At 39.3% G+C, this 23,127-nt stretch overlaps 3 protein-coding genes across 6 annotated transcripts in view; 2 read left to right on the top strand and 1 right to left on the bottom strand.

Annotated features, from left to right (window-relative positions):
* RIPOR2 (RHO family interacting cell polarization regulator 2) overlaps positions 1-6,826 on the top strand; it is a 100,163-nt gene extending 93,337 nt beyond the window's left edge. For 2 of the 3 annotated variants that reach the window (XM_087930961.1, XM_026699504.2), the window contains exons 19-22: positions 57-262; positions 1,628-1,711; positions 4,413-4,503; positions 5,045-6,826. In XM_087930961.1, coding sequence (XP_087787087.1) covers positions 57-262; positions 1,628-1,711; positions 4,413-4,503; positions 5,045-5,145 — 482 coding nt within the window. In that variant the 3' untranslated portion in view covers positions 5,146-6,826. The remainder of the gene's footprint in view (positions 1-56; positions 263-1,627; positions 1,712-4,412; positions 4,504-5,044) is intronic. The other variant, XM_087930962.1, reaches the window with a different exon arrangement.
* An 879-nt stretch (positions 6,827-7,705) lies between these two features.
* On the top strand, positions 7,706-10,692 carry ARMH2 (armadillo like helical domain containing 2). Its single transcript, XM_026699617.2, has 2 exons — positions 7,706-7,901; positions 10,207-10,692. The coding sequence occupies exons 1-2, from the start codon at positions 7,706-7,708 to the stop codon at positions 10,644-10,646; spliced, it is 636 nt and encodes a 211-aa protein (XP_026555402.2). The 3' UTR covers positions 10,647-10,692.
* Positions 10,693-12,594: 1,902 nt separating this feature from the next.
* Positions 12,595-22,407, bottom strand: GMNN (geminin DNA replication inhibitor). Of its 2 annotated transcripts, none has more exons than XM_026699508.2 (7): positions 22,154-22,407; positions 21,049-21,125; positions 16,816-16,914; positions 16,183-16,318; positions 14,201-14,283; positions 14,017-14,127; positions 12,595-13,031 (listed from the first exon to the last, which is right to left on the bottom strand). In XM_026699508.2, the coding sequence occupies exons 1-7, from the start codon at positions 22,371-22,373 to the stop codon at positions 12,855-12,857; spliced, it is 903 nt and encodes a 300-aa protein (XP_026555293.2). In that variant the 5' UTR covers positions 22,374-22,407; the 3' UTR covers positions 12,595-12,854. The 2 variants fall into 2 exon arrangements, with proteins under 2 accessions (XP_026555293.2, XP_087787094.1); XM_087930968.1 differs by having other exon boundaries at positions 16,816-16,911; positions 22,154-22,392.
* Between the last annotated feature and the right edge of the window lie 720 nt (positions 22,408-23,127).

Raw genomic sequence — 23,127 nt, 5'->3', positions numbered from 1 at the left:
CTTTCTTTTTTTCTTTTTTTCTTTCTTTAACAAATTGTTAAATGTCTTTGTTTTAGCTTTAATGGTACAAACTCTGCAGTCTTTAAGAGATGACAAGTTCTTGCAGAATAAGGCCAATTTAACCTCCATAAGTCTCTCACCTCAACAAGAAGTGCTGAAATCTTTGGCTGTCCTTCTGACTGAAAATAAAAGGGAAACCTATGAAGCTGTGGCAACAATATTGTCAGCTGCTGCAGCAGAAAACAAACACTTCAGAGAAAAGGTAAGTGTTAGAAAAAACCTATTAGACAAAAGTAGAATTACCAGATTTTAGATGTGTTTAAACTTCATGCTAAATAATTGTTTGGACCTGGTTTATTGAACAATTGCAGTTGGCTGGATTTATATTAACATGCTGAGCATACTACAGGGTTGGATTACCTTGATGAACCCAATAGATTTTTCTCTCCCTCAATAGTACAGAATTTGGAAAAATAGGAGCACTACTCAGATTTTCAGTAGCTACAGGAAACTGCTGAGTATATACCAATATGCTAATAACACTCAATTGATTTCTTTATATCTTGAGATAATAATAGAGCTTCTCAGAATGCCTGTGTGCAATTGAGGTTGGACTAGATGAGAGATAATAAATTGAAGGTGACCACCAATAAAAATAAAATCATATTGCTAGATCACATTGCTCATTGTTCCAGGGAGGTGGTAAATCTTTCAGTAAAAGAAGAGTGTGGTTTTAAATCTAGTTCCTGCTAGGTCAGGGGTGTCAACCTCGTGGCATCATGACAGCGCCATGTGACATATCACGACTTCCCCCTTTGCTAAACCGGGTATGGGCATGGCCAGGGTGTGACACATCTGGACCGCCCTGTTTGACACCCTGTTCTAGGTCTTCTCTGTAGATGTGACAGCCAGAAATCTTTCAATCAGTGTCATCCTTGCACATCCTGCTTTTTGCTCTCAGCGTTGGTGAGATGCAGGCCAGATTGCCTGAAGTGAACGGGAATATTTTCTGGAGCATGACCAACACTCTCCTGTCGAAGGAAAGGGCTAGGATACTATGAGGATAGGAAAGCTGGTGGGCCATTATGCTCTGGGAAGATTCGTGGGGTAAATGGTCCAGTGGGGTATCCCTCGCTGGGAATAGCTGAGGGGGATGAGAACAACAGTACACAACAGCCTTCTTTTCTCCCACTTTGCAAGGGTGGCTTTTTCCTCCTCCTCAACCTCCCTAATTCCTTTTGCCTAGAATAGCCTCACTTTAGGCCAGGCACAGATCCAAATTCTCAAAACAAATGTTGTGGTTTGGGCATAACCTCAAAGCGGATTTTTCCACACATAGGATGATGCTTCATTCATAGAATATTTACACATCTCTGATTGCATCCTACACAGGAATGGTTGTGGCAGGAAGTAAAAACTTTTGTGGTAATTGGTTGCCTCCCCCCATCCCCCTTACCTATTATCTAAACAAGCAATGCTCTCTTTTCAAAGAGATGAATACTGCTTTGTTTTTTATTTGGTGAATTTATTTTTCCAAGCAGAAGAAGATTTATTTGATTTTACTTTATTTGCTGTTGTTCTAAAAAGGTGTTGCTCCGCAGTCTCAGGGTGTCTCTTTGTCTTCCAGGCTTTAATTTATTACTGCGAGAGCCTTGCCCAACCCAGTCTCCATCTGCAGAAGGCTGCTTGCCTGGCCTTGAAATGCCTTCAGGTAAACTTCTGCCCTCTTGATTTTCCCATGAACTACAAAAGGCCAAGCCAAGCCAAGCCAAAACAAAACAAAAAAACCCAACCACCAGAGGTTTCAATAACCCCTCTTGAATACACAACAAGAAGAGCATTGTTCTCTTGACTTGGCTGTCCAGATATTACTTTACCAAAATGGGAGGGATTTGATACATATGCTTTAACAATATATTTGGAAACGGGGCTGTACTCTATGATTGATATTGTATGATGATTAGAAGAACATGGGAAGGTGCTATTTTACTGGGTGGGTAGGATTTTTCCCATGTGCTGTGTATACAGTCATATTTCTATTACAAAAACATTTCTAAGACAAATCCTTTTTTTCCTCGATATTTTTATTAGTTCATCAGAATATAAATAGAAAAATACAAAGAAAAATGAAAATAATGGGAAAATAGGAGAGGAAAAGGGGAGAGGAAAAAGTGTAAGGGGAAAGAAGAAGTAGAAAAAAAAAAGCATTGACTTCTGACTCCTTTTGGTGCAGAATAACATACAACCTCAATTTTATACATTTATATAATATGCTAGCCATTTCTAAAAAACCAAACCTATCTAATCAGCAAAGACCAAAATCAAATATTCATTTTTTTCCACCTTTAGCACAAAGTCCAAAAGCAGTTTCCAAGTAAAGTAAAAACAAATTAATTGTATTCTTTTCTTTAATCAAAGCAGTCAGTTTTGCCATCTCTCACCCATCAACTTTTACAGATTTTTAAGACAAATCCAGTTGTGCGCAGCTCATCCCTTCTGTCATGGAAATGTTTCCTGGGCTGAAATTAGGATCGATGTACCTGTCTTTACAAATGGAGGCAAATATACGTATCCCAGGATAATGTTGTAGGATCCAGTCTGGGTTGGTCACTGGGACCAGAGGTTTGGTTTTCCAACCTTTTAGACACACAGAATGTGTCCACCATCTGGTGAGAGAGAAGTTCCCTGAAGATGGGCTTCAGCACAAGTCCGAAAGCTGGGAAGACTAAACCTCAGACCCCGGTGACTGACCCGGATTGGATCCTGTCTGTTTTTAACTGGAAGAAATTATAATGGGAAGAAAATGCAACCATTTAGTGAGGAAAGTTGATCAAATAGAAAAGAGAATAATTCCTTCCGTTCCCCCATCCTCTTTAGCATAGATTATAGTCAAGTACCCTCCACCCCCATGAAATGGGAATATCTAATTTGGGACACTGGAGGATAATTGTGTCAAGATAATCTGTCATACTGTTCGTCACTGTCAACAGATTATTTTTAAAGTTAACTGTTATTGTATATATTTTCATAAGTCATTTGAGAGTACAAATAGCCCTCGACTTAGGCCACAATTCAATCCAAAATTTCCATTGCTAAGCAAGACAACTGTTAAATGGAATCTTGCCCATTTTATGACCTTTCTTGCCACAATTGTTAAGTGAAACACTGCCATTGTTAAGTCAGTAACATGGTTGTTAAGGAAATTTGGCTTCCCCATTGACTTTGCTTGTCAGAAGGCTGCAATAGATTAGGGTTAACATGACCATAGGACACTGCAACCATTATAGTGTAATTTTGATCAAGCAACCAAGGGAATGCTTTAATGGTCATAAGAATGAAAAACTGTCGTAAGTCCCTTTTTTTCAGTTCCATTGTAATTTTGACCAGTCACTAAATGAATGGTTAAAAGCTGAGGACTATGTGTACATATAACATAAAATGTAGATAAATAATAGTGTCTAATCATTCTTATATATAAGGTAATCAGTCTCTCTATGTGTGTGTATGTATCAGTGGTGGGATTCAAAATATTTTACTACTGGTTCTGGGGGCGTGGCTTGGTGGGCGTGGTGGACGTGGCAGAGGAAGGATACTGTAAAATTTCCATTCCCACCCCACGCCAGGGGAAAGTTACTGCAAAATCCCATTCCCTCCCCACCTCACCAACCTGCTTTCCAGCTCAGTTTTTCTGTGCAGGGCAACCAAAGAAGACCCAGCTGATCAGCTGGGACTCAGGAGGCAGGGAATAGATGGGGGCAGGGCGAGTCAGAGGTGGTATTTGCCAGTTCTCTGAACTACTCAAAATTTCCGCTACCGGTTCTTCAGAACCGGTCAGAACCTGCTGAATACCACCTCTGGTATGTACCTTTTAGCATTGCAAATACCTTTAATTTTAAAACATGCATAACTAATAAAAACTAAAATGCATTGTGATGTGCTGCTTTGTAAAGAATCTTTGTATAAACCAAGTATCTCAGCTGAAAGCATGACATCAGTTGCCTCCTTTGGAAGACCCAGGAAGTTTCTTGGGAGGACGTTTTCAGACTGGTGCCCGGGGTTGAGCGAGATTGAGTTGTGGAGGCACGTCCAGATGGCTTGAGAAAATGCATGTTTTTATATTTTTTAATTGTGAAAACAATCAGTGGAACAGCTTCCCTCTGGAAGTAGGGGGTCCTACTTCCATTGGAGGTTCTTAAGAAGAGATCGGACAGCCATTTGTCTGGAATGACATATAGGGTTTCCTGCTTGAGCAGGGGATTGGACTAGAAGACCTCAAGATTCCTTCCAACTCTGTTATTCTATATTCTGTACATAGAGGCTTAAAAACTCAGGTGTACTATTAATCACTAGTAAGAAGATTTTCTGTATTACAAGAAATGGGTTCCATTTTTATTTCTTTCATTGCTCTGTAGGCAACTGAAAGTATTAAAATGCTGGTCACTCTTTGCCAGTCTGGCAATGAAGAAGTTAGGAATACAGCTTCTGAAACCTTGCTCTCTCTTGGTAAGTTAGGTTTTTATGATTTCCTGGCATCTTGTTTTACTCCAGATGAAAACAGAAATCTAGTGAACACAACAAAATATTAATATGAGAAGGTTTAATTAAAAAAAAAACTACAAAAAATAGAAAGGAGATAGTGGCACCAAATTTACCAGCCCTAATCTACTGACATGAACATAGTGGTGTAATTAAGTGATTTACTGTATAAAAACTTGTACTCCTTTCACTGTCACTGGAATTCTCAGGAAGGGAGAGGCCAAAAGTAAGGAGCAATTTCTCTGTCTCCCTTTCCCTTCTTCCTCCTTATCTTTTGAGAGGGAAGGTAAGATTTTAAATAGAAAATTGCACTACACTAGGAAGTAAAAATAAAAATCTTAAAGAAGCCCATGACAAAAAAAAACCTATTACTGTTGTCAAAAATATTTTGAAAGGCCACTTCCATGAACTCAGAAGACTGCAGGTCATCTCAAAGGAGACCCAATCCTTAGAACCCCAAGTTAAAAAGATGAAGCATTTATTGTTGTTTTCTTTTGTTGCTGTTCAGGAGAAGATGGACGGCTGGCATACGAACAGCTAGACAAATTCCCCCGTGAATTTGTTAAAGTTGGTGGTCGACGCACAACTGAAGTGGCTACAGCTTTTTAAATGTTCCATTTGTACTTTAAAATATGCCAATTTCATCTGAACCAAGATGGTCCTGTAAAAAAACTGGAAGTTCAATACTCATTATTTTGAAAATTGTTTTGTAACTTAGGAACTTACCAGCGTTAAAAAAAGAGAGAGGATTTAATATATGGGCTGCTGTTGGCTCTTCTATGTAGTGTATAGTGAAATATTGATTTGTTGAAGAATATGATAATCTTGTTTTTTTGTGAAATCCATGTAATTGATGTAAAGCTTTGGAAAAATGAGAGATGTTTTGAAATTGTAAGATATGTTAAATAGAGCAGTGTGTGTTTGGTGGGCATAATTGTGCCAGTTTGCAATATGTGATACTGTGTTGAAAACATTGAAAAGCAAACATTTATATAAGAGCCACAGTGGCGCAGTGCTTAGAATGCAGTACTTCAGGCTATTTCTGCGGACTGCTAGCTACCTGCAATTTGGCAATTCGAATCTGCCAGGCTCAAGGTTGACTCAGCCTTCCATCCTTCAGAGGTCGGTAAAATGAGGACCCAAATTGTTGGGGATAATATGCTGACTCTGTAAACCGCTTAGAGAGAGTTGTAAAGCACTGTGAAGCGGTATATAAGTCGAAGTGCTATTGCTATTTAAAGCCGTTCTGGCTCCCATCCTCTTTGAATCTCATCAAGTATCTGCCCGTCTGGTTTTATTACTGATAGCCATCTAGGTTAGCATAAGCAATACTCAAAATTTGGCCAAACTAAGGATGTGAAATTCCAGATAGTGTGATTTATGTCCCGTGTTTAAATATCCATTCTTCCTTTTTTTCCTGCCCTTCACTCAGAATGCACATTAATGCTAGACTACATTTTCGTTGATAACCAATTGTGTAAGTTGTGTAAAGCAAGTGAAAAATTAAATTTGCTTTTTTCCCCCCCATACAGAGAAGTATAGAGTATATACTTAATGACAGGTAAGCCCTGAATTTCCAAAATTTCAGGGAGGAGAAATTTACCTGTTACTTTTTAAGACCTTGATTTATTTAATTTTATTTTTCAATATGACAAATGATAACACATAATTTGTGGACTGCCTTATAGAGCGTAAAGTGATCAAGATAATTTATAGCTTAATATGACATAGACTTTTTCTGAAGAAAATCCTCTTGAGTTTATCCTGTTTACTTTCAAACAAGAAGGAATAGAATTGCAGCTCCAAAATGTTTAATGGAACTCCGTGCTACTATTTTTGTGGATTTATAATTATGAACACAATTAGTTTCTCTGCTACAGTTGGGGCCTACAAGCAGAAAAAATCAATCAAGTATTCTCTGAATCAGGTAGATTTTGGAGTTTTGTTTAGAAATATCTAATAAAGTCCTTCTTTTGCAAATGCATGGTTAAGACATTATTTTTGTGAATGTATATATTTGTATATTTATAAATCACATATAAGTATTACTTGATTAAAATTACATTTGTACAGTTACTGAAAAGTCTACTGAAAAAAAAACCAAGCATTTCTCATAACATGAAAATATTATGTTCAGGTTTTTATAGCACATTCCTCACATGAGCTTGCAATCTTTTATGGTCGTCTTTTGTACTGATTCTTGACTTATATATGCCTTCTAATTTTGTGGTATTTGTTATTTCTGGTATTTACTGCTTCCTTTAAGTTATAATAAACATTATTTTTGAAATACGAAATAGCATGTGATAAAGTTTTCTTGCATTTATTGGCAATCAGTTCCTGCAAAGATATGTGGAAATGACTTTGGGAGGCAGGAGGAAGAGCCGCAGACTAGACAACTAGCGTGTAAAAGATTTCTCGGCCCATAGGGGGGAAGGCATAGGAAATGTTTCAGATGAAATTATCCCATTTTTCCAGAAAGGAAAAGGAAGAGGGGAGAAATATGTTTCAGTCTTGCAAAATTCTGTTAATATACAATAAAGACAGAGCTTGTACTTTTACTCTGGACTACCTGTAAGGGCTCATGGGTGTGTAAGGCTTTCAAAGCAGGGTTTAGACATCTTCCTGCAAATATTCCTGGACACTGAAATTGTTAACAGTTGAAATGTGTGCTCCCAGATGATGGAAGCTATGATTTAATATTTAGAAGAAAGCAAACTCTTTCCTTCTGTTTTAAAGCTTCCCTTGGTGCCTGATCACTTTTGGTAGAATGTATTTTTAAAAGGAATTTTAACCATCAACTTCGCTAATTCTAGAACACAGTTCAATTAGCAAGTGCTCTTAAATATTGGATTTTTCCAAAGGTGAGCTACAACTTGCTGTTCTGCCATTTATTGGAATGTGGAGCTGAAGAAGGTATCTTTTTAATTAAGTGGCGAATGCAAAATTAAGAGAAATGCTTTTTAAAGGATTTAAGTAAACTAGAAAACACAGGAATAGCTCTGTGTATGACATCGTTAAGAACTTGTGCTGTTACATTGCACATTCTGTTTACAGAATTCATTACCTAGTTACCAGTTATGAGTGTGTTTTGTAGTAACTGAATCAATATATTGATTTTTCCAGCATTTCTTTACTTGATGAAAGAAGGCATACTTCTTTAGGCAATATGGGAATTGTATTTAGTGCACTAAAAACTTGTTATAACTTCTATAGGAGTGCAAAGGAACCAGTTTTGAAGCTGATAGATCCAGTCTTCCACCACCACAAAATTAAAATATATGCCATGGATCTAAGAAATAGAGAGCTGCCACTGGAAGAAAGAGCCAAGGCTGCATTATATATAGGCCTACTGGCTTATACAGGTACGCATAAAAGATTGAGCTAAGTTTGGGATAAGAGATTCCAAAGGAGGAGATTAACATATTCTACATTCATCGAAATAAGATGTAATATATTATCCTTAAAGGTGTCAAAGGTGACATGCTACATTTTGGGTGACATGCCAGCATTCACCAACCAGCTATTTTTAAAAGCAACTCCATTCTCACAATTTTTAGGCTGTGAAGGCTGCATGTAAGTGGGGTGTATTCTTGCATGACCTCCAGTTCCTCTAGAATTCACGTGGGGAGGGGGACAATACAAGAACGGGACGTGCTTTTGCAGAGTTTTTGGAGGCTGCTGAAGAACATTCTACAAGAACAGGCCTTGTGTAATCTGGAGTAGCCTCAGGTCAGAGGGGCTGTCAGCAGAAAGAGAGCACAGTCTAACAGTAAGTGATACTGGCATCTCATGGGGACTGCTGGGCCATGGGGCCAATTACACCATTCTCCAAGCTGGTCTTTTTGAGTGTCAGCAGTGTCCCTAAGGTTAAAATCGAGGCCTGGGTCTCAACTTCAGGCCCAGTTTTGGTGCTGCCAAGTGGCACTATTCACGTGCATACAGGGGGGAGGGGGGGAATATTTCTACTTTGTTCAGGGTGGGGGTGAAGCATCAGCAGAATCAGGTTAGACATTATGAATTTTTGATACACACAAAGCCTGAAAGGTTTTGCCATTGTTCTCCTAAATATTAAGGAAGCAGATTTGATTAGACTAGAGTCAGCTCGAGATACAGGTATTATGGGGTCTTCAGCTACAGTACAACCTTTGTACCCTTGCCTGTTAGTTGGGACTTAGAAGAGATGTGGTTTAAAATTACTGCGTTGTTAAAAAGGCCGGAAAGTTATCATTATTAAAGTTCCCAATTGCTCAATAAAAAATGGTGTTTAGAAGCAGGAATGGTAATTGTTCCTTTTTCCTGTCATACCCCATCTTTTTAATCGTGAGAACAAACTTTAAAGCCCATCCTTCCAATTTCACTCAAAGCCACATATGCAATGGAGCAAACACGCAAAGTACCATTTACCTGAAAATAACACCTAGCCTGTTTTTTTTAGCATGCTAATTTAAGCCCTACCCCCAAAACAAGCCCTAGTTAAGGTGGTCATCAATGGAAGGGGCATGGCCAGCACGGGAGGCAGCAAGGGCATGGGGACCAACCATGTCCAGCAGCAACCACAGCCTGCACAGCACAGGTGAGTTGATTACCTGTCCAACAGGTGGAGGCAGAAGCGGGTGTGAGGCACACAATCTTGATGTGCCATGTGGGACACAGGAAAGCTGAGACTCAGTGGGGAGGAGCAGACAGGCAGGTGGAGGAAGCTCATTCGTGCGATGGCACCAGCAGATGTGCTGGGGGAAGGTAGGTGATCCCATCGTACTGTGCAGGCTGTGGGAAAGCTGAGAGACATGAAGATGAGCCCCCCGCGGCTGGCTGGCTGCCCACTTTGTCCCATCTCTCGGCTTACCTGCTCCATTGCAACCAGACTGGGTCAGCGGCCATGCAGGATTGCTGGTGCCGCTGCTGGGAAGTTAGGCAGGTTTCAGGGCATGGCTGGCTGGCTGTGGGGCCCTGAGATATGGGGCACGTGGGGCAGCTCCATCCCCTGCCTCACAGCAGTGGCACTAGTGCACTGTACAGTCTCCTACCCCATTGTAGCTGTGAGCAAGAAGTGGGCCTCCCATATATGGAAAAAATGACACCCCCCACCCCCAATAAGCCTATGCCCAAAAATATGACAATGTCTTATTTTCGGGGAACCACAGGTAATACATTTTCATGCAGGAAAAGTACTTTAGTTTGTTTATGCTATTTTTTTTAATTCAGAATTTTTTTCTACTTGACATTTCTTCAAATAAGATTTTATTTTAGAAACTGACCCATGTAAGAGCTGTGCAGGGTAAGAGTAGACTGCCATTTAATTGCAATAATATACCCATTACAGATCCTTTTTTATAGCAGATACTTCTGCTTGCGACGGTAACATTTCCAGTTTCAACTGTTGCCTTCTGTGCAGACACGTCCAACAGATCCTGTTCTGCTGTACTGGACTTGGAAGAGATTGCTCTGGGTTAAACCGAGAAGCAGAAATGCCATTTTGGTGGCTGCTGTTTGTTTCAGGCAGCAGTGATAATACTTGCATTCAAATCATTTGAACAAATTCTGCAAGTTGAATGAGGGCAGGAAAGGGGGAAGAATCTGCTTCATCTTGTCACTTATTGAAAATTTGGGAAATACCTTTGTTTAATGAGAAGGTGGCTCAGAATTTACAAACTGATTACTTTACAGGTGGTGTTGGTGCTGGAAATCTTTCTACACAATATATTCAGGACATGGTTGATATTTTGATTATGCCAGATACATCCACCAAAGTCAGAATCTTAGTTTTAAAAGGACTATCTAGTGTATGCTACATTAACCCTGTAAACCAAAACGAAGCCAAAGCTCACCACCTTCCCGAAATTATGCTTTCCTATCTTGAAGAAGAGGAAGACTCTGCCGAAGCGGATCCAGATGTAGTTCTAGTGAAATTCTGGGTTTGTTATCTTATGACTGTTGTCTGCTGTAATAATATGTCTTATATTAGATTATTTCATGAAATTGGTGGTCAAACACTAGAGAAAAGGCTGGAATATCTCTCTAATATGGAATGGTTTGGCTGGCCCCAAAACTATGCTACATTAATGTACATCTTTATGGGATATCCAAGCACGGAAGCATACAAATAGAATTACGGGAATATGTGTTAGAACAAATAATTCTGCTACTGAGAAGCACTAGGTCTTTCTTACTTCAAATATTTTGACACAATAAAATTACTGCTTAGTGTTTAAATTTATGTTTAATTCTAAGATGTATTCAACCAATAAAGAATTAAAAAAGGATAAACATCCAGAGTTAAACTCAACAGAACATTTCTTTCTGCCTGGACGTTCAACTTATTAGCCTAGCATCTAACCCTGATGTCTCCTAGCGCAGGGGTGGGCAAACTTTTTGGCTTGGGGGCCTCATTGACTTTTAAAATTTGACAGACGGGCCGCCACCTGGTGTCGAAATGCCTGTCATTACAAGTCAAAATCAAATGAATGCAATCATTCACATCAAACCTTAATTCTGTACCAATCTTCAGCAGGCTGGATTAAAAAGACCAACGGGCTGGATGTGGCCCCCGGGCCGTAGTTTGCCCACCCCTGTCCTAGTGGGTCTTTCGAGAACTATTCACATTGAAGTCCCCTTAGCTATTTTTGAATTCAACCAAGATTGGCTAGGTGATGGCACCTGCTTTCATTTTGCTACATGCTATCAATCTGAAGAAATGCTTTGTGAAAATGGTTTTAAGAACAATAAAAATGGTTTTAAGAACAATAAACAGCGTTCAAAATACAAATAAACTGTTATACAAATAACACCTCATGCGCTGTTAGTTGAAAATTATTGAAAACTATTAGGAATCCCATTAAGCTAAACATTTGATAATCCATCATTGGTCTTAGATTGGGAAGAAGTCTTACCATTTGTAGAGAAGATAGTTTCAGTTTGATTGACTGAGGTGATGGGGCTGTAGATTACTTTAGCAGGGGAATACCCAGTTGGAAACGGCTGTAATCCCTATCCCATGTAGTCCAAACTTCAGAATAAAACTATTTTTAGAAGTTTTGTCTAGTAAGTAAAAAAATGAGATCCACAGCAGAAAAGTAACTTTAATAAAACTAATCAAAATGGCACAATAAGCAGCTCTCAAATTTTCTTGAAATCTTTATCAAGTTAGTTACAAAAATCAGAAACAAGGCAAAAAAAAAACAGGTCAGGTGATGTACAGGTTAAACATTTATGCAAAGTGAAGTGGCCAGGGCAATTCATTTCCCTGTGAAATGATTAATCTATTCGGCTAAACATAACCCAGTGGAATTAAATATGTTCTCTTATACTGCACTAATTTTATAAAGGTTTAACAATACTTAGAAACAAAACATGGTAGTTTTCTTCCAAATAGTGTCTATTCCAGTGGTGGCGAACCTGTGGCATGCGTACTAGAGGTTGGCACGCAGAGCCCTCTGTGAGCACACGCTTGCCATCGCCCCAACTCAGCTCCACTGTTTCTCCGTGGCGTTTCTCTCCATCATTTCCAGGGAACAGAAGTTTCCCTGCAAATGATGAAACAGAAGCTCACAAAAGAAAAAGATATCACCTCTTCAGAGCTGCCACTGTTGGGATGCCTCGCCTCCCACTGGCCAGCTGGTCTTTGGATGTCTGCTGCGCATGCGCTTGCATGCCTTGCAGTTTGGGCATGCGGGCATGTACACACACACTTTGGGCACTTGGTGTCTAAAAGGTTCGCCACCACTTTGTCTATTTCATGCACAGGGCTAATTAGAGGGTAAGTTGAGGGGTCTCAAGCTGTGGATTTAATAAAGTCCTTTGAAAAAGTGTTTTACATTCAAAAGACATTACCTTTTGAGACAAGATAAACCTGCAAATTAATCCTGAAAATCGGAAACAGAGGCATGTCTGGTTTGGGAAGAATTGAAGAGAAATTGCTTGTTTCAAAATACTTATTTGGGAATTGTGCTATAATGGAAGAGGTCTCTAAGCAAGGATAAAGATAAGCAAGGATAGAGAAAACTAGAGTATGTAATATGATGTATCAAGAAATAAGGTCCATTTTGAAAGCCATAATTGTGTGGGTAGATTTATTTGGTAATTACAAATGTCATAAATGAATAAAAACTTATTTACAAGCTGAAATACACAGTATTTCCAATTAATAAGTGACTACATACAATCTAATACTTTTGTTAAGACTGTTAGTCACTCTGCAACACATTAGTAGTGAAATCCCATCTTCCAAATCTTAGATAAACCTGTAGTTTTCAGAGGATTTCTTGATTGCTCTCTCCCCCCCTCCCCCCAGCCCAACACTTTCAGAGGTTACTTTCTCAATTTAAAGGCACATCTGCAACTTCATCTGTAGAACTGTTGGGAAATTTTGAATGTTCCTCTTCAGATTCGCCATTTAAATCTTCCTCAGCAGAATCATTTTTTTCATATTCAATTTCTTCCAGATCTAAACCTTTCAAAATGTCTAGGCTTTCGGGTGCTTTTCCAGTTATTTGCTAGATAAGAGAAACAATGGTGTTAAAGACATTCTATTCTTGATAAATTTAGCTTTACATTTCAAATTATACCGGTATAAAATTATAAACAAAATACATACAGATGGTCCTTGAGTTATGACAGCAATTGGGGTCAGAATTTCCATCACTAAGCAACCTCAGTGGTGTAATGCAACATTACCTGACCACATCACTCAGTTGAAGGCAATCACAGAAGTCCTTGTTGCTGTTGCAATGCTAGGACTGCCTGGGTCATTAAGTAGGAAGAGGCAAACAAGCTGTTAGGTAAGAGCCCTGGGCAAGGGAGGTGCTGCAGATGGATGCTACAGAATGTAGGTGAGTGTGTGAGGGCCACTAAAGGTAGGTGCCACAGAGTGCAGGTAAGCACTGATGAGATTTTTGAGGTTGCTCCCTTACTAGAATTAATATTCATTTCCTATTGTGCGTTCTGTTTTTTTAAAAAAAATGATTGGATTTATATATTATTTTTTAAATTTAGTATTGTACAATGCCCTGAGGCATTCCTTGTGCTGAGCAGACATATACATTTGATAAATGAAAAGGGTCTAAGGATTAACAACACATAGACTACACACTGCTCATCCTCCCTGGTGGCACAGTGGTTGGAATACAGTATTGCAGTCAAACTCTGTCCTCAGCCTAGAATTTGATCCTGAGGGAGGTTCAAGGTTGACTCAACATTCCATCCTTCTGAGGACTCAGATTGTTGGGGGCAATATGCTGACCTTGTAATCTGCCGAGAGCACTATGGAACAATATCAAACTCCAAGCGTTATTGCTCAACCTCAAAGTTGAAAAATCAAGATCAGGGTTCAAAAGATCATATCTGCCATGCAAAGGAGACTTGTAGCAGGATATTCAAGACCGCGGTTTCCTCCACCCCGCATAGATTAATCATTTACTTACTTTTAAATTTCCAAAAGGTATAAACTCCAGTCAACATCTTATCAACTGAGCAGCTTACCTCTATCATATTTGCCATATAATGAACATGGCCAGCTAGTTCTGCCAGTTCTTCATTTTCTTCTTTTAGACGAGCAATTTCACTAGTTTTTAATTCAATTTCTTGATGCAACTAGAGAAAAAAGTAGATTTTAGATAATGGAGATTTCCAAAGCATGTCTTCTGTGACTTCTTTAGAACGTTACCTTTTCATTTTCTTGTAAAACCTCATGCAGGGCTTTCCTCCTCTCCTCAGCCAATTCCTTCCAATACTGGAATGAAGGATTGCCTGGGGGGAAAAAACCCTGATACTAAATCCAGCACATAATTTATTGGAATTACTGTAGCAACATCAGACCTAAGTCAACATAAAACAGGGGTGGACAACCACAGAAACTTTACAACCTGTGGTCTTCAACTCCCAGAATTTCTAAGCCATCATGTTGACTCAGGAATTCCAAGAGTTAAAGTCCACAAGTCATAAAGTTATCATACTCGCCCACCAGATATAAAGTATTATTTTAACAGAAATCATATGAAACACTATGGTAACAGGATTCTTTAAAAAATCTACTCGATTCCATTACCACAATTTTAAAACCACAAAATTCCTCATGGTAGTGGCAGATAGGGAAAAAGACCACCTCCACCCCCAGATTATTCCAGAGGTATCTTGAAGGCTGACTGAGCTGGAACCACAGGCTTGACAGCTGGGGTAAAGCCTCATTTATTTACCATTTTTTAAATTTGCTTTCTATTCTACCTTGTAGCTCCTGGTTCGGTTACATGTCCATCTCGAACAGGAGAATGTCAAGAGTGTCTCTATTCAAGCTCAACTAAAATTACTTGCACTTAGGTCACAATCTCTCCAGTATCTGGGTGCTCTTATTTTTCAGTATCATTCTTATTCTTTACAGGACTCTAAACGGGACCTTATTTCTGTGCCTCTTGCTGGAAGCCCAGTTCTAGGCTGTCTTGAGACCAAGCAGCTATATGCCCCTACAACACCACGTTATACCAGTGCTCTACATGCTGCACGGGGTTGCCAGGGGTGCTTAGAGGTCCAATTAAGATGCTGGTTTTGACGTTTAAAGCCCTTCATGACATGGAGCCATGTTATCTGCGGGACCACCTGTTCCTGACTGTATCTGCTTGTCCCACCAAAACTGGCAGAGAAGGCATGCTTCAGGTCCTATTAAGAAATTACATTGGGCAGGTGCCAGAAGATGGGCCTTCTCTGCTGTGGCATCTGTGTTATGGAATCTTCTTTTCAACATTCTCCAAATGTCTCAAGACTTGGCTATGCCATCAGGCTCTTGGGGATCCCAGGGAGATCCTGTAACAACCCCCCTTATTATGGCTAACATCATCCTCCCTGCTCATGTGTTTAGTTTTTAATGATGACAGTTTTATATAGTTACTGGCTTTTTTAGTTTTCTGCTGATATGATACATAAATGAAATAACATCAAATTGGTTTTCATGAGAATAGTCACTTAACCATCACTTCCACCCTTTCATAATAGTCCCAATCAAATACCACTCTAGATCTGTGCCTGCACAAACATACTGAACACAAAAAGACCAGTGACTCTCAATTCTCAGCTGTTTAATTAAAAGTCCCAATAGCTAAGTTTTCTTTCTATATAATGCATTAAACATAACACATAAGATCAGATAATTCTTAAAAACTGCAGCTCTCCATGTTCAGCAGTAAATACTTCTAAATATTATTACTTGATTATAACTCCAATTCAAGAGCTCTTTCTTTTGTTGGGGGATTTCAAAGGCCTCTAGCTAGATGCTACAGAAAACAAGATGATGGCATTCCATCTAACACAGGGGTCCCCAACCTCTGGGACACGGCCGGTTTGAAACTAGACTGCGGGAGAGATGGGCAAGTGAGTGCAAGCACCCTTCCCTTGTGCAAGTGGAGCTTCGTGCACAAGTACCTGCTGCTAGCATGAATGGAGCTTCATGCACAAGTGCAAGCAGCTCACACATGAAGCTCCATTCGGCCAAGTGGAGGGCACGCACACCCACTGCTCACAAATGGAGCCGTGAGCGTGTGCCCACCACTCACATGCCCCTTCCCCACAATGCCAGACTGGCAAGCGGAAAGGTTGGGGGGGGGGCGCTGATTTAATCCAGTATGATAATTTGCTATGGTAATTATAAGTGGAACAAACCTTTTGCTGTAAGATCAGAAGGTTGGATCACTCCTCTTATGTTTCTGTGTTCTACTTTATCAGCAGCTTCAGGTTTGGATACTTTTGAGATAAGCTGTTCATTGCAAAATTTCTTCTTGATTGAAGACTTAGCCTGCTATAAATTATGAGCAGTTTTAATTGTTTAGATCTTTGAAGGTGAAAGACAACCTATGCTTCCATCCATTTAATTAAACTTAAAACGAAGAGTCCAGAAACAATACCCTAATCAAAGAACCACCAAGGAGAAAATCACAACTCCATCCAAACTGGGAAGCCACTATATAAAAATAGGAAGCAACCTCCTCCCCACCTGCATTGATGATGTTACCTGGGTACTGAAATGTCTGCAACCAAACTCTCTTAATTTAATGTTCTTGGGGTAATGAGAGTGCAAAGTGGACCAGGTGCAGTGATCTCCAAGCTTGCTGTACAACTTGGTCTGCTTCGTACTTCAGAACTGTTGTTTTGTAATGTTGCCCACCATTTATTTAGGACTCTTATACATACTAAAGTAGCAGCATAATTAGTTTAATTAAAAGCAAACTACAATTCATGTGTCAGCTCATAATGGACTGACTTCTAACTAGATTCTGTTCCAAAAGAAATTCATACCTCATTTGCCCTGCCCACCAGGCAACCTGTAATAGATGGCTGTATCATCTTAAGGGTCTGCCTCTGTGATGTGCAGTTTGTATTATTTGTAGAAACCTGCTGGGAAACAACATATAGAGGAAGCTAATTTTTAAAGTGGACTATATTAATATTTAAACACTACCAACACTTCACATTTAGTAAGAATGTTATTATATTTGATGGGAACTTTTTCTAAAAGTTACAAAATGTAAAGTCAGTACTTGTAAGTTAGGCCAAAGAACCTCCTGGCACTGCCCTCCCATGATAGAAATCATAATTAGACACCATCAAGAAACCATTGATTCATTCAGATGTAGTTTTACTCTGCATTATTTTCAAGTCCAGAAATAGGTTGATGACACCTAAGCAGTTATAAACATTCAGGTTAATTTATACACTGTTAAGTCTACCTTTGAACTTCAACCAGCTACTACACAATTCAGTCTTATATCAACAGTAGTATTTACATTGTACCTAGTCAGAGTGGAAGTTAACTTCAAAGTAGTTCTGTTTATTATAATTTCATCAATAATATAATTACTAAAGAAAGCTTGAGAGAGAGGTTTACATATACAAGTAAAATACTGCATAGAATATATTGTTCTAAAGGTTCCTATTTGTTTAAGAGACAATATACTGAACTAGCCAGAGCACTGGTTTTTTGGAGGTTGGGGGGAGGAAGAAAAGAATGCCTGGCACCCTGTCATGTGTAAATAGCAATATCCTGCATTCTTTTTTTTTTTTTTGAAGTTACACTGCCACCATGAGACAGTAAACAATAGTAGATAATCAAACAGGGATAGCAGGAACATAATGTCACACTAGCGTGAGAAAGTCTGTGATTCACACTATATTTCACATGACAAGTGCTAACCTTTCCCACGGTAAAGTCTCTGCTGCCAATTAATTTACTGTTGAACTTGAGGACAACTGCCAGCGACTTTGGGAACAAACACTGCACTAATTTCAGATTATTACTGTAGCTATTGAATTAGATTCAAGAAATATTCACAGCCATCCCTTGCTTGGATTAACCTATTACTTGCAATATTTTATGTTTAACCAAATAAGTACCGATGAAGGTTAAAAAGATAGCAAGTACAAAGTAAACACGAAGAATATTGATGAGCAAAGAACACATTGGTCAGATACCCATTTCATCTCAAGACAATGTAGGTCTTCTTTATCTAATTATTATTCCTTCTTCTGTACTTTGCCAGTAGTACCATAATAAGTTTCTGTATACTTAGTACCCAAGCTCCAATCATTACCTTTTAGGTGAACAAGGAGACAAGTTCAAAGGGCCAAGTTTCACCTCTGTAACTTAAGATGAAACTGGACTTAAAAGATACTTTAGGTCAGGGCTCTCCAACCTTGGCAACTTTAAGACTTGTGGACTTTGCTGGCTGAGGAATTCTGGGAGTTGAAGTCCACAAGTCTTAAAGTTGCCAAGGTTGGAGACCTCTGCTTTAGGTTATTCCACAACTCAACCACTTTTGTACAACTTTGTCTTGTGTGCTTTCCTGGATCACAAGACTCTTACAGTCACTCATACCTTAATGATTTCCGATGTTTATTACTGCAATGTGCTCTACATGGAGCTAACCTTGAAGAACGACTGGAAGCAACAACTGGTCCAGAATATGATAGTGCAGACAGTAATGAACTATCAATCAACCAATCAAAACTAGCACAATTTTTTTTTCAAACTACCTAACAAATTGCTAAGGGACAATCAGCCTCATGAATTTATTATGCAATTTTTTTTAATAAATCTGATTTTGGCAATGATATGAAATGCATTTTTCTTTCTTTTTACAATTCAAGTACATTCACAAGGATAATTTTTTCCTTCTACAAAAATCTGCAGAAGATGGTCTTAGGACAGGTATTTTGAATAAATCTTTTGAACATAAGAGTCAATTGGAGCTGGGTGATATCAGCATCAAACAAATATACAACTGACATCTTCCAGATGTCATCCAGGGAAAAATAGTCATGTTGTGGGAATCAAATGAGACACGTCAATAGTCTGTTCACTACTAACTTTTTTCTTGCACTACCATGAAAGGTGGTCAATATAGAAAACTTAGCATTATTCAATGACATTGTTTATGTGCACATAATGTTGCTCATTAACTCCCAATTCCATGTTAATTTTCCCACCCCAGCAATGCTTGATAAACACACAACTAGTATAGTTAAAGACCTGAGAGCTAAACCCTGAAATCCAGCCCTGGAATAGCAAGGAATATTAATGTATAGAAAATATTGCTAGATGTTTTAATCACTAAATCAGTTAGTTAAACATTTTGGAAAATAGTAAGCAGAATTTCAAAAGTGACCCTTGACCCTGTCTGAAATTGTTATAAAACATTTCAGTAACAGAAAATAATTTAAGTATAACTTCTTGCTTTTAGGATATTGATATTTTCACAATGAACAAATGTAACATAATTGTTCAGTTAAATATATACTTTCAGCAATTCAAAACTGAATTCCAGAAATGAAAATTATTTTATGTTCATCTGTTGACAAGCTTATTGAGAACAGCATTAAGTATTGAAATCCTAATTTTGGATATTATACCTTCACATTTTGTCCAAGATAAAATTATAAAAATCAGCCATGTCATACAATGTTGGAACAAAGAAGTGAATTAAAGGATTAAGATGACTAGGATGTTCATATCATGCTAGCAGTCCTAAATATACAAACTCATTTAGGAAAAGTTCTGCATCATGTATAACAATGGTAAAAGGCTCTTTTTGGACTTTAACTCTCATTCACACAATCAACATATAATTGTACAGGATATTTGTTACTGGACTTCCTATAGATTCTCTTTCCTATCGCCACTAAATTTGGCCAATTTGATCTCAGAAGTATGAAGCAATTAGCCCTCCACTAGCTATTCCTTCCCCTGCTCTTAGTTAAGACATTAAATAACTTTAAATGTCAAATTTATGTCTATTGAATACCCTGAAGTTCAACAGAAAATGAACTTCAGTAAAATTGTGGCATTTGTGTATCTTCTGTCAATGCAACTTGACAGCAGAATCTCTCTCAAATGCTAAATTAGAACTAAAGGGGGAGGGGATTTAAAAAACAATTACTACCCACCTGCCTTCAATTGAGGGCCTATTTACTGCACGAGTCAAAAAGAGGGCTGTGAAAATATTTACAGACCCCTCACGTCCCGGACATAAACTGTTTCAACTCCTTCCCTCAAAACGATGCTATAGAGCACTGCACACCAGAACGACTAGGCACAAGGAGAGTTTTTTCCCGAAAGCCATCACTCTGCTAAACAAATAATTCCCTCAACACTGTTCAACTATTTACAAAGTGTGCACTACTATTACTGTTAATCTTCTCATCATTCCTTATCACCCATCCCCTCCCACTTGTGACTGTATGACTATAACTTTGTTGCTTGTAGCCTTACGATTTATATTGACTGTTTCCTAGTATGATTTGTTGATTGTACCCTTATGACTATCATTAAGTGTTGTACCTTATGATTCTTGATTCTTAACGAATGTACCTTTTCTTTATGTATACTGAGAGTATTTACACCAAGACAAATTCCTTGTGTGTCCAGTCACACTTGGCCAATATTCTATTCTATAAAAATAGTTTGAACAAGTGTTGATTAATTTAACATGGAATTGTGCTTCATATATTGAAATGAAATTTATCAGCCCAAGTCATTAGTTTTATGCACAAAATACCAGTTTACTATCCATGTATTCTATGACATATGTTTATAGGAAATAACAAGAGTATATGAATAGCAACTGATACAGGCAGTCCTCAACTTACGACCACAATTGAACCTAAAATTTATGTTGCTGAGAAATTTGTTAAGTGAGTTTTGCCCCATTTTACGACCTTTCTTGCCCCATTTGTTAAGTGAATCCTGTGGTTAAATTAATAACCTGGTTAAATGAACCTGGTTTCCCCACTGATTTTACTTGTCAGAACATCACTAAAGGGGATCACAAGACCCTGGAATATTGCAACTGTCAAGCATCTGAATGTAAATCACGTGATACTACAATGGTCATAAGTGTGAAAAGGGGGTCATCAGTTGCTATTTTCAGTGCCATTGTAACTTTGAATGGTCACTAAATGAACCATTGTAAGTCGAGGACTACCTGTATAATTCATAAGTGTTGCCCTTAGCACTTTGTTAACATGTTTAGTTACCTTCACTGAGGGATGCTTTTCGGTATTTGATTGCGGCTTCATTTTAGAATTCATGTCTTTGTTTTTAAAGCCAAAACCTAAAACAAGCACAATGAAAACATTAACACAAACAGAATTATCCTGCACAGTCAAAAGTATCTCAAGCTCCTTTTATTCAGGCATCCGGCTAAATTTTTCAACCTAGTCATTCTAACACTGGAAGCTTACAAATGAAAAGAAACTTGAGGACTTTGGAACAAGAATTCAAAAAACAACAAACAACCCAACTGTTCTGAAAAGGACAAGCCAGCCTCATGTTGCATCTTGCACAGGTATCCTCTACTCCTAGGTGAAAGCAGGTCACCAACAAAAAGCAACACTTGCAGCTACATGTTTATGCCGCCAAGACTAAAACAAGCCCTCCGGCTTTATTTGCATGCACGCTTTTTTAAAAAAAGTTTATTAATGGGCCAGAAAGCCTCATTTAGAAAGCATCTCAATTCCTCATTTAAGTGACCGAAGTGTTATTTGATAGAAACAGAAACTATTATTATTATTATTTAGATCAGGGGTCTCCAACCTTGGCCACTTCAATTCCCACAATTCAACTTCAATTCTGGGAGTTGAAGTCCGCAAGTCTTAAAGTGGCCAAGGTTGGAGACCCCGGATCTAAATAGACCCTTCATAAATAACATTAAAATTTAAATACTAAGCCCCGCTGAGCATAAGTAGGTTTGGAGCCCTGACTTCTGAAGTCCCAGCCTATCTTTTAAACCTTGGCTCGCACCGAATCTGTTTTTAAAGGGGGAAAAAAAACCCAAATTTAGGGGTGATGAAATGGGAGGGCAGCCTCGGGGGATCCCTCAAGAGGATGGACTCCAATTCCCGTTCTCCCCGGGAAGGATGTCGGTTGAAAACTGGAGTGGTGGGGGAGGGAGAGCTGGGCAGCGCAGGGACCCCAGGAGCGACTCCGGGGGAGGCGGCTCGCCCAACGGAAAATGGCTCCCCTTCCCCTCCTTCAGCCACCGGCAAAGCGTGTTGCCGTTCCGAAATGACACCCCCCCGCCTTAGAAAAGCGCCTCTGAACCCGTGAGAAGCGCGGAAGGCAAAGGGAGAAACGGCAAACCTGGGGGGACTCTGGGGCTCCCTTTGAGAGGCCGCGCGCCGATGTTCCAACCGCGACTCCCGCGCTCGCTTGAAACAAGGAGCCTTTCGCGCGCAGCCCTGAAGCCCTCGCAGCGTCGGCGGGCGGGCCTTGTGACGCGAGTCAGCCCCGCTCCAATAGCCGTCCGCCGGCCCGATGTCTCCAGCCTATCAAATCCCGAATTCGGAAAACCGAGAGCCATTCGGGGCTTTCCTTCCTCTAAACCTGCCCCGCCCCGCCCCACCCCCATCCACGTGAGTCGCGCCTTTTGCCTATCTGATGTTTGGAGGAAAATGTCTGTTGGGGGGCTTGGGGGTCTGCTAGAAGAAAAGTTTCCGGGCGTGGCGCACTCTTTGCGCATGCGTCATTCAAAAGCAAACATTCTTGAGTTCAGTCTTAACGTCTGGCTTGCTTTCAAATCAGTGAGTTACATCTACATGACATCTTCGATCCATGGGAAGGTCCGCCCTGGCTGAAGATCCCTTAATTCATTGATTTGACTTTATTTGTAGGCCACTCACTTCATAAGAGTCTGCTAAAACACAAGTAATCGCCTCATCGTCTATGGAGTCCCTCAGTCATCCAGGTCATGGTTGTCTCAAAGGTGCATTTTCAAGAGGCTACTGGACTTTCTTGTTTTTCTTTGAAGACCTTTTGCTTCTCATCCAAGAAGCTTCTTCAACTCAGAGCTCAAGAAGCTTCTTGGATGAGAAGCAAAACATTTTCAAAGAAAAAGCATAGGTACATAAAATCATGTTACAACGTCTTACCAGTTAATTAATATTTCAGCTTTAACCTCCAACAACACGAGCGCACAACAGATATAAACTAAATGTAAACCACTCCAAAGTTGATTGCAGGAAGTATGATTTCAGCAACAGAGTGGTCAAGGTCTGGAACTCACTACCTGATTCTCCTGTCACCTGCTCAAACTTTCACTCTTTTACCCTGAAACT

The sequence above is a fragment of the Pseudonaja textilis genome, chromosome 3 (genome assembly GCF_049901715.1).
Source record: "Pseudonaja textilis isolate UNSWEBS1 chromosome 3, rPseTex1.2, whole genome shotgun sequence".
Classification (NCBI taxonomy): domain Eukaryota; kingdom Metazoa; phylum Chordata; class Lepidosauria; order Squamata; family Elapidae; genus Pseudonaja; species Pseudonaja textilis.
The sequence above is the reverse complement of the archived record's forward strand: the minus strand, read 5'-3'. Positions and strand labels throughout refer to the sequence as shown.